Source organism: Pseudophryne corroboree, chromosome 2, assembly GCF_028390025.1.
Source record: "Pseudophryne corroboree isolate aPseCor3 chromosome 2, aPseCor3.hap2, whole genome shotgun sequence".
Taxonomy (NCBI): Eukaryota; Metazoa; Chordata; class Amphibia; order Anura; family Myobatrachidae; genus Pseudophryne; species Pseudophryne corroboree.
In genome coordinates this window covers 793,072,006-793,084,131 of record NC_086445.1, presented here as the reverse complement: position 1 = coordinate 793,084,131, position 12,126 = coordinate 793,072,006, and the positions used below count along the sequence as shown (strand labels likewise).

At 43.9% G+C, this 12,126-nt stretch overlaps 1 protein-coding gene across 3 annotated transcripts in view; it reads right to left on the bottom strand.

The window, feature by feature from the left end:
- Positions 1-12,126, bottom strand: part of LOC135048735 (uncharacterized) — a 1,076,079-nt gene that overhangs the window by 170,603 nt on the left and 893,350 nt on the right. For all 3 annotated transcript variants that reach the window (XM_063955577.1, XM_063955578.1, XM_063955576.1), the window contains one exon: positions 7,729-7,811. In XM_063955577.1, the coding sequence (XP_063811647.1) occupies positions 7,729-7,811 (83 nt within the window). The remainder of the gene's footprint in view (positions 1-7,728; positions 7,812-12,126) is intronic.

Here is a 12,126-nt window from a genome sequence, read left to right as displayed (position 1 = left end):
GTAGGGAGAGAGAGAGAGAGAGATGGCTCACAGTAAGACAATATGATTACGGAGAAAACTTACGCACAAAGGGAAACGATCGCATGCGCCTCGATATCCAGCTCCCGATTATCAGCAATGAGAACCGTTGAAGAGAGTGAACTGGATACGGTCGGCCTGCCTATTTATGCCCCACACACAATACAATTCAATGGTCCCTACAATCTCATTGTTCATTGGACACAGGAATTCGGCTTCGCATTATAACAAAAGGTCATAGGTTGATTCATACAGGTGGGCTGTGACTATTTCCAACAGCTCAGGTGGGAGGGAAACTGGGTTTCCCGCCGCATGGGTAATAAAGTGCAAATAAAGTAAATGTTCATAAACTTCTTATGTCCATAACTATTCGCACGAGCGATTGATCTGCTTCAAACCAACACCGGAATATTTCTAATTAAATATTCTTCCGATGGATACTAAACACCACTGTATTACTCCTGTCTGACCCTTCGTATCAAACAAAGAGGGATTTCTCTGTTCATGAACATTCTATATTAACCAAACTTTCAGAATCTATCAAAAGGGACCATGATCTACAAAATACATTATTAGTGAAAATATGTAATGATTGAGTCGCACGCTATGATCGCATAAACTCTACCGTAAATACGCATACCATGCGCCTGCGGGTGCCCGCGACTGTGAGTATGCGCACGTACGGGAGAGCGTACACATGCGCAGCACGGACCTGTGTGAGGTGCAAATATGGTAGTGTGCATAGAGATATTTTTCTGACTTTGACAGTGCACAGCACTCTCACCTGTTACATTGATTCAGCGAGTCAGTCAGTTCTGCCAGCCAGTCACTATTGTTAGCGCCGGTGTCCCAACGTGCCGCATTATAGGGAAGTGGACGCACTAAATAAACTACAGCTCCCAGCAGCCCTTAGCGCCGAAGCATTCCGGCGCTAAGGGCTGCTGGGAGCTGTAGTTTATTGGGACACCAGCGCTAACACCTGTAGTTTATTGGGACACCGGCGCTAACAATAGGGACTGGCTGCTTGGCAGCTGTGCGAGTCTCCGGGAGACTCACTGCCAAAGGGAGGACAGCAGTTTAGCTGCTTCCAGGAGGAGATGCATTAACCGCCACTCCCCCACTCGCAGTACCTCCGGGCCCCATCCGTGTGCTGCTTCCACCTCAGCACATTTCATCATAAAGTCACTCCCCAGTGGGTGGGCGGATGGTAACTATGGCACTGCCAGAACATCCTCAAACTGTACAGATCCCAAAGCTCCTCATGTGGACCTGTGGGAGACGTTATGACGTCTCTACCCATGCAGTGCAGGAGCGGAAGGTGAAGCAGGGTAGGCTGTGGCCCTGACAATAGCTTTTGGGGCCAAGCTCCATTGCTGGAAGCCTAAGTACTTTTGGACACAGAGACAAGTATTGAGGATTTGCAGAGTTTGAGGCTGATGTATAGAGCTGAATATACACCAATTTGTACTATAAATATATATTCACACACTTTATATAAATATATTTTATATACTTACACACACACACACACACACACACACACACACACACACACACCCGCTGAAACTTGCGTAGCTATTACCAATTTTTCTCCTGTCTACAGCCACACTCAGATACCTGGAAAAGGAGGAGACTGGCCTCAGGACAGTACTACTGATGGCATGTGAGGATCTGCTGCAGCTCTCCCTTGGCCATCTGTGCAGTGTTTAATTACACATGAGCAGCAGCTCCGCAGACAGAGAGCTCTGATCGGTAGAGGTCTCTGCCTACGGAGCTGCCTCTCATGCGTAGCCGCTCTGATTGGGGCTGTGAACAGTCTTCACAGTGTAGAGACAGAGACACAGCTGTCTCATCTCCTTACTGTTTTTGAAAAAAATACACACGAACCAGTCCTTCATGGGTGGTTCCTGGGTACTCAGAAACCCCACCTCTGTGCACCAGTGGCACGAAACACCAGTTTAAAATGGTAACAAACAGTGGCAGTACTCTATATAAATATGTAGTGTGTGTGTGTGTGTGTGTGTGTGTGTGTGTGTGTGTGTGTGTGTGTGTGTGTGTGTGTCTGTACAAACAGTATACCGTTGCAGTACTTCTGAAATGCTTTCATCTGCTGTTTTCAACAGAGAAATTGTCTTTCTCTTTTTTATAAATAGACCAGTAAATGTGTCACATCAAAGTCGATCCTAGTAACATTAACACTAGAGATGAGCGGGTTCGGTTTCTCTGAATCCGAACCCGCCCGAACTACATGTTTTTTTACACGGGTCCGAGCGACTCGGATCTTCCCGCCTTGCTCGGTTAACCCGAGCGCGCCCGAACGTCATCATCACGCTGTCGGATTCTCGCGAGGCTCGGATTCTATCGCGAGACTCGGATTCTATATAAGGAGCCGCGCGTCGCGGCCATTTTCACACGTGCATTGAGATTGATAGGGAGAGGACGTGGCTGGCGTCCTCTCCGTTTAGAAATTAAAATAGATAGGAGAGTGAGAGTGAGACACTTCATTTACTTACTGGAGCTTAGGAGGAGTTATACTAGTGACTGATGACCAGTGACCTGACCACCAGTGCAGTTTTATAATTTATTATTATTTAATAATCCGTTCTGTTCTTGTTCTCTGCCTGAAAAAAACGATACACAGTGACTCAGTCACACTCACATACCATATCTGTGCTGCATCATCTATGTATAATATCTGACTGTGCTCACACAGCTTAATTGTGGGGGAGACTGGGGAGCAGTTATAGGTTATAGCAGGAGCCAGGAGTACATATTAAACAGTGCACACTTTTGCTGCCAGAGTGCCACTGCCAGTGTGACTGACCACTGACCACTGTGACCAGTGACCTGACCACACTGACCACCAGTATAGTATATTGTGATTGTCTGCCTGAAAAAGTACACTCGTCGTGTGACTTGTGTGGTGTTTTTTTATTCTATAAAAATTAAAAAAACTCATTCTGCTGACAGACAGTGTCCAGCAGGTCCGTCATTATATAATATATACCTGTCCGGCTGCAGTAGTGATATATATATATATTTTTTATATCATTATTTATCATCCAGTCTATACTAGCAGCAGACACAGTACGGTAGTTCACGGCTGTAGCTACCTCTGTGTCGGCACTCGGCAGTCCATCCATAATTGTATACCACCTACCCATGGTTTTTTTTTTCTTTCTTCTTTATACATACTACATCTCATTATCATCCAGTCTATATTAGCAGCAGACACAGTACAGTACGGTAGTCCACGGCTGTAGCTACCTCTGTGTCGGCACTCGGCAGTCCATCCATAAGTATACTAGTATCCATCCATCTCCATTGTTTACCTGAGGTGCCTTTTAGTTGTGCCTATTAAAATATGGAGAACAAAAATGTTGAGTTTCCAAAATTAGGGAAAGATCAAGATCCACTTCCACCTCGTGCTGAAGCTGCTGCCACTAGTCATGGCCGAGACGATGAAATGCCAGCAACGTCGTCTGCCAAGGCCGATGCCCAATGTCATAGTACAGAGCATGTCAAATCCAAAACACCAAATATCAGTAAAAAAAGGACTCCAAAACCTAAAATAAAATTGTCGGAGGAGAAGCGTAAACTTGCCAATATGCCATTTACCACACGGAGTGGCAAGGTACGGCTGAGGCCCTGGCCTATGTTCATGGCTAGTGGTTCAGCTTCACATGAGGATGGAAGCACTCAGCCTCTCGCTAGAAAACTGAAAAGACTCAAGCTGGCAAAAGCACCGCAAAGAACTGTGCGTTCTTCGAAATCCCAAATCCACAAGGAGAGTCCAATTGTGTCGGTTGCGATGCCTGACCTTCCCAACACTGGACGTGAAGAGCATGCGCCTTCCACCATTTGCACGCCCCCTGCAAGTGCTGGAAGGAGCACCCACAGTCCAGTTCCTGATAGTCAGATTGAAGATGTCAGTGTTGAAGTACACCAGGATGAGGAGGATATGGGTGTTGCTGGCGCTGGGGAGGAAATTGACCAGGAGGATTCTGATGGTGAGGTGGTTTGTTTAAGTCAGGCACCCGGGGAGACACCTGTTGTCCGTGGGAGGAATAGGGCCATTGACATGCCTGGTCAAAATACAAAAAAAATCAGCTCTTCGGTGTGGAAGTATTTCACCAGAAATGCGGACAACATTTGTCAAGCCGTGTGTTGCCTTTGTCAAGCTGTAATAAGTAGGGGTAAGGACGTTAACCACCTCGGAACATCCTCCCTTATACGTCACCTGCAGCGCATTCATAATAAGTCAGTGACAAGTTCAAAAACTTTGGGTGACAGCGGAAGCAGTCCACTGACCAGTAAATCCCTTCCTCTTGGTTCCTCTTGTAACCAAGCTCACGCAAACCACCCCACCAACCAAAAACGACTGAACCTGCCCTGCCATCATCTGAAGCAAGAAGTGGTAACGAGGTGGAATTCAACCCTCTATATGCTTCAGAGGTTGGAGGAGCAGCAAAAGGCCATTCAAGCCTATACAATTGAGCACGATATAGGAGGTGGAATGCACCTGTCTCAAGCGCAGTGGAGAATGATTTCAACGTTGTGCAAGGTTCTGATGCCCTTTGAACTTGCCACACGTGAAGACACTGCCAGCCTGAGTCAGGTCATTCCCCTCATCAGGCTTTTGCAGAAGAAGCTGGAGACATTGAAGGAGGAGCTAACACGGAGCGATTCCGCTAGGCATGTGGGACTTGTGGATGGAGCCCTTAATTCGCTTAACAAGGATTCACGGGTGGTCAATCTGTTGAAATCAGAGCACTACATTTTGGCCACCGTGCTCGATCCTAGATTTAAAGCCTACCTTGGATCTCTCTTTCCGGCAGACACAAGTCTGCTGGGGTTGAAAGACCTGCTGGTAAGAAAATTGTCAAGTCAAGCGGAACGCAACCTGTCAACATCTCCTCCTTCACATTCTCCCGCAACTGGGGGTGCGAGGAAAAGGCTCAGAATTCCGAGCCCACCCGCTGGCGGTGATGCAGGGCAGTCTGGAGCGACTGCTGATGCTGACATCTGGTCCGGACTGAAGGACCTGACAATGATTACGGACATGTCGTCTACTGTCACTGCATATGATTCTCTCAACATTGAAAGAATGGTGGAGGATTATATGAGTGACCGCATCCAAGTAGGCACGTCACACAGTCCGTACTTATACTGGCAGGAAAAAGAGGCAATTTGGAGGCCCTTGCACAAACTGGCTTTATTCTACCTAAGTTGCCCTCCCACAAGTGTGTACTCCGAAAGAGTGTTTAGTGCCGCCGCTCACCTTGTCAGCAATCGGCGTACGAGGTTACATCCAGAAAATGTGGAGAAGATGATGTTCATTAAAATGAATTATAATCAATTCCTCCGCGGAGACATTGACCAGCAGCAATTGCCTCCACAAAGTACACAGGGAGCTGAGATGGTGGATTCCAGTGGGGACGAATTGATAATCTGTGAGGAGGGGGATGTACACGGTGATATATCGGAGGATGATGATGAGGTGGACATCTTGCCTCTGTAGAGCCAGTTTGTGCAAGGAGAGATTAATTGCTTCTTTTTTGGTGGGGGTCCAAACCAACCCGTCATATCAGTCACAGTCGTGTGGCAGACCCTGTCACTGAAATGATGGGTTGGTTAAAGTGTGCATATCCTGTTTATACAACATAAGGGTGGGTGGGAGGGCCCAAGGACAATTCCATCTTGCACCTCTTTTTTCTTTAATTTTTCTTTGCGTCATGTGCTGTTTGGGGAGGGTTTTTTGGAAGGGCCATCCTGCGTGACACTGCAGTGCCACTCCTAGATGGGCCCGGTGTTTGTGTCGGCCACTAGGGTCGCTTATCTTACTCACACAGCTACCTCATTGCGCCTCTTTTTTTCTTTGCGTCATGTGCTGTTTGGGGAGGGTTTTTTGGAAGGGACATCCTGCGTGACACTGCAGTGCCACTCCTAGATGGGCCCGGTGTTTGTGTCGGCCACTAGGGTCGCTTATCTTACTCACACAGCTACCTCATTGCGCCTCTTTTTTTCTTTGCGTCATGTGCTGTTTGGGGAGGGTTTTTTGGAAGGGACATCCTGCATGACACTGCAGTGACACTCCTAGATGGGCCCGGTGTTTGTGTCGGCCACTAGGGTCGCTTATCTTACTCACACAGCTACCTCATTGCGCCTCTTTTTTTCTTTGCGTCATGTGCTGTTTGGGGAGGGTTTTTTGGAAGGGCCATCCTGCGTGACACTGCAGTGCCACTCCTAGATGGGCCCGGTGTTTGTGTCGGCCACTAGGGTCGCTTATCTTACTCACACAGCTACCTCATTGCGCCTCTTTTTTCTTTGCGTCATGTGCTGTTTGGGGAGGGTTTTTTGGAAGGGCCATCCTGCGTGACACTGCAGTGCCACTCCTAGATGGGCCCGGTGTTTGTGTCGGCCACTAGGGTCGCTTATCTTACTCACACAGCTACCTCATTGCGCCTCTTTTTTTCTTTGCGTCATGTGCTGTTTGGGGAGGGTTTTTTGGAAGGGACATCCTGCGTGACACTGCAGTGCCACTCCTAGATGGGCCCGGTGTTTGTGTCGGCCACTAGGGTCGCTTATCTTACTCACACAGCTACCTCATTGCGCCTCTTTTTTTCTTTGCGTCATGTGCTGTTTGGGGAGGGTTTTTTGGAAGGGACATCCTGCGTGACACTGCAGTGCCACTCCTAGATGGGCCAGGTGTTTGTGTCGGCCACTAGGGTCGCTTATCTTACTCACACAGCTACCTCATTGCGCCTCTTTTTTTCTTTGCGTCATGTGCTGTTTGGGGAGGGTTTTTTGGAAGGGACATCCTGCGTGACACTGCAGTGCCACTCCTAGATGGGCCCGGTGTTTGTGTCGGCCACTAGGGTCGCTTATCTTACTCACACAGCTACCTCATTGCGCCTCTTTTTTTCTTTGCGTCATGTGCTGTTTGGGGAGGGTTTTTTGGAAGGGACATCCTGCGTGACACTGCAGTGCCACTCCTAGATGGGCCAGGTGTTTGTGTCGGCCACTAGGGTCGCTTAGCTTAGTCATCCAGCGACCTCGGTGCAAATTTTAGGACTAAAAATAATATTGTGAGGTGTGAGGTATTCAGAATAGACTGAAAATGAGTGGAAATGATGGTTTTTGAGGTTAATAATACTTTGGGATCAAAATGACCCCCAAATTCTATGATTTAAGCTGTTTTTTAGGTTTTTTGGAAAAAAAACACCCGAATCCAAAACACACCCGAATCCGACAAAAAAAATTCGGTTAGGTTTTGCCAAAACGCGGTCGAACCCAAAACACGGCCGCGGAACCGAACCCAAAACCAAAACACAAAACCCGAAAAATTTCCGGCGCTCATCTCTAATTAACACATGGTTTGTTTAATTAAACTTTTTAGTTTGGTATTTATTACATGTGTCACTTTTAAAGTATATGTTTGACGAAGCTGAGAAGTTTAAAGCCTACATCCAACAGACTTTTTGCACTGGTACAGATGCCTTGCGCATGATGTCTGGCAAAAGCAAAACAGCTTCTTCAAAGTAACAGTTTATTTGAAATACAATAAAGCTAAACTAGAATGATACATTACAGTATATGTAAAATGTGTACAAAATCCTAACTACTGCAGTTATAACAAATTGCCCGAGGTTGATTTTAGACACTGATTTTTGCATCTATCTGCAATGAAGATACAAAAATTATACTCACCGGTTTAGAAGGGGGAAGAGTGATACTGCAAGGTACACACAGGGATACCACTTCAAGGGTTTAATCTCTTCTGCCATTATAATCTAGAAATAGATATTGCTTGGGTCAGTTTTGTATCAGCATAGTGAGACATATTACAGGTTGAGTATCCCATATCCAAATATTACGAAATACGGAATTTTTTGAGTGAGAGTGAGATAGTGAAACCTTTGTTTTCTGATGGCTGAATTTACACAAAACTTTGTTTAATTCACAAAGTTATTAAAAATATAGTATTAAATTACCTTCAGGATGTGTGTATAAGGTATATATGAAACATAAATGAATTTTGTGAATGTACACACACTTTGTTTAATGTACAAAGTTATTAAAAATATTGGCTACAATTACCATCAGGCTGTGTGTATAAGGTGTATATGAAACATAAATGCATTCTGTGCTTAGACTTAGGTCCCATCGCCATGATATCTCATTATGGTATGCAATTATTTTAAAATACGGAAAAATCCTATATCCAAAATACTTCTGGTCCCAAGCATTTTGGATAAGGGATACTCAACCTGTAATACATATAAATAAAAAACACTTGTACAAGTAAAACACCTGATCACATGATAAACAAGGTATAGAAACCAAAATATAGGTGGAAGAAGAGTCTAATTAATCCATATGAGTCCCTAGGAGGTATTCCAATTGGTCTTAACGGCAGGGTTAGCAGCTGTACTGGGCCTAGTAGACTCCGCCCCATATAGCTATACTGCTCTGGGTCCTGCTCTCCTTTGCTAACTCATATGGAGTAGCATAGTAAGCACAGTGAGATGTAATCAAACTTTAGACAGTTAAAAAAGAGACAATCATAAGGTTGACATTAAAATGTTGGCAGACACAGTATCAACATAGATAAAATACTCAGGGGTCTATTCATGAAGCAGTGAAAAGTGTGGAGAAGTGAGCCTGTGGAGAAGTTGCCCATGGCAACCAATCAGCATTAAAGTAACATTTATAATTTGCATACTATACAATTGTACGGAGCAGCTGATTGGTTGCCATGGGCAACTTCTCCACATACTCACTTCTCCACACTTTTCACTGCTTCATGGATAGACCCCTATGGTGACCAGTCAAAATTAAAAAATGTACAACAACTTTGTACCAACTCGCAACACGGTCATGAAAATGAGCACTTGTATATAGTAAAGTTGGATCAGTGGTACAGAGCTTCCAAAAAAGCTCTGTTCCTGCGAATGCCTACTGATAACTACAACTATCAATTTGTTTCCTTGATCGGCACTGCGCACATACTGCTGACAGAGAGGAATCCCTGGTGCATATTAAAATCTATTGTCACAATTGCCTGTTCTCTGGACATCCAATTCACAGTGTTTCCTGGACTGACAATTATTTCTTACAGAAGGCTTCCAAAGTGAACGCCATGTATTATATGCCAAAGTGCTGTGCATACGTCATACCTGTGATATCACATGACGTCACAGGATTTCATACCAGTTAAAGTCTTGTGAAAACCTAAATTAGAGCTTCCATGCAAAGCAATACTAATATTTTCATGTTAAATGAATATAACTAATTGCTGTACCATTTAATGTAATATGATACAATTTACATTCCACCTACTGGTGTCTCAGGGGTTGCACTCATCAAAATAAATCTATAAATAAATCATTGCTCCTGACCTTTTAATGACCTTAGATATTGAGGAAAGTATATAAATCTGGTATCCACATAACGAAGAGAAAATTTGCTTACAAATTGTAATAAATAAAATTGTAATAATAATTGTAATAAATAAAATGATTACATGAAAAGGTAGCACAGCAAAATACACAGAAATTTCCCCAGTCAATAAGGTGCAAACTCTGTCGGGTCACAAAGGAGTTTATGTGCATGTTATTCCCTATTCCATAGCATAGCTCTGTCAGTAGCTACAGCATTGCCGACAAGTATGGAGAATGTAGTTCTACTACAAATAAGGGCAGTAAGGAAGAGTATAACAACTGAAAATCTCCCATCAATAATAAGGAAGTTACCTTAATCAGTTGAAAAAAAAATAGTTGACCATATACAGTCAAACAAGTTAAAAGATCCAAGACAGCACGCCTTTGCTGCAGCACAGTCACTATAAAGGGTGATCACTGGTTGCTGTTCAGTTTAGCAAGGCAGGGCCCTCTTAACAGCAGTGTAGGCCCCTGGGCAAATCAATGCTCTGGGGCCCCTACCTATCCTCCAGCAGTAGGGGTGGGGGATGCTATCAGCGGCAGCTTTGATGTCCCGTGGGTGGTAGGGGGTGTTCTGTCTTCTGCTCAGCATGTAGGACCTGCAGCAGTCATTTCTGCTAATTACTCCTTTACTGCACAGATGGTGGGAGATAGGGTGGGAGGGAGAACACTAAACTGTAGAAGGGGGCATTGGGCTAAATGAAAGGGCCCCAGTAGCTGACTTCCAGGGTGGTAGGGGGTGTTAAATAAGCAGGGGAGGGGTGGATAGTAGAGTGGGCTTAATATTCATCATTTTCTGGTGGGAGGGCAGCTTGCCTGACTGCCCATATCTCCAGTTCCTGGAAATAGGTTTCTTAGCTTTCAACTGGATACAAAAAAAAGTAAACTAGAGAGGCCCACCTTTCAGTGGGTGCTGGAGACTTGGGGATCAAAGTTCAGGAGCCAGAGCAATCCACCGACAAAAATATAAAACTGCATACCAGGCATGTGGAGCTGGAGCAGGGGCCAGCTGCTGGAAGAGTTAGATTTTGGTGGGGTGTGCTTAAACTGAAATCTAAATTGCAGCCCACCCAAATCTAACTCTCTCTGCACATGGTATATCTGCCCCATCTGTAGTGCACATGGTTTTGCACAATTGCTAACTTTTTTGGTTTGCAAACAACTCTGAATAACCCCCTTAGCTGTGAAAAGTCTAAGTTATTGGGTTCCTGATTTCGGGAGATTGGGAGGTATTCCCTGGCTACTATGTGCATCAATAAAATGCATGATATATCACATAATTTCTAGGTAATGTATAGGCACTTGAGATTAAAACAAAATAAGTGTTTCATAGTTTTGAATAAGAGAAATTGCTAGTAAAGTTATAGTAGTGAAAAACCGGTCCAATTCAAGGATTACGTTTCCAGAGATTGATTTTGAAAACCTTGGCTAGTCCCTGAAAATTATGGAGAGCCTGAACTAATGTATGTGTTAATGGTATCCGGCCTCTGGGTTGACAGTGTCTAGGTCAACACTCATTAGGTCAACACACATTGGTCGAGTAGGTCGACACAGAAAATAAGTCAAGATGGTCATTAGGTCAACATGGAAAAAGATCAACATGAGTTTTTCACAATTTTTTCTTTTCGTTTTTTTAACTTTTTCATACTTTACAATCCACGTGGACTACAATTGGGAAAGGTAACCTTGCCGAAGCATGGCGAGCGAAGCAAGCCATGCGAGAGGACACGGACACTAATTGGGGTCCCGGTCACTGTCGATCCTGAGTCCCATACCCGTGTTAATATATTTTTTTCAGGTATGACAAATGGGAGATTTTTACAATTTTTTTGTAGGGGGCTATTCAATTGGCTCACGTTTTTTAGCGTGAGAAAAATATAATTTTTTATGTCGAAAACAAATAGAATCTGAGATAAGCTCATAGACCTATGTGTTTCGCTTTCGTATTGGTGAAAACTGGCATTTTATCTGGCTTTTTTTTTTCAGAGCTTGCAGAGGCACTGAAAAAAAATGCCAGATAATAGCTGCTGGCACCCACACTTTGGAGCTAATTGGATGACCCCTGGGGGACCAATTAGCCCACGGTAAATTACTGTGTCTATTTGTAACCCCCCCCCCAAAAAAAAAATATATATATCAAATTTATTGTAGGCAAAATAAAGGTAATAGTCTTCACAGGAAAACATTCTTTATTTAGTTTCTTACACTACTTACAAGTTGTTGTTTTTTTCACTAAATATTTAACAATTTATTAATTTTTTATTTTAATTATTTGCGACAGTGGCACTGGAATCCCAAGTCCATGCTAGTCTGGTGAAGTGGAGGCATCACCAGGGAGCTGAGCAAAGTTTTAATAGTAAATGTCAGCAATGGACACATGAAGGAAATCTTTATTGATGTCACTGTTTGTTAAATAAACCCCTGTATCATTTCACTTAATTAGCTCAACTACATTGTAGGAAACATTTCTGCAATTTGAATATATATTACAAAATATATTTATGCTGCAATGCACACTAAGAGGTGGAAAGATAAGTGACCTTGCAGTTATATCTTTTAGCTAAAATATGCATTACTGACAATACTATTACTGGATACTGACAAGCAAGTCATATATTTCAGTTTTGATGCATCTATAAATGTGCCACTGGGAAGGAAAGTTTGC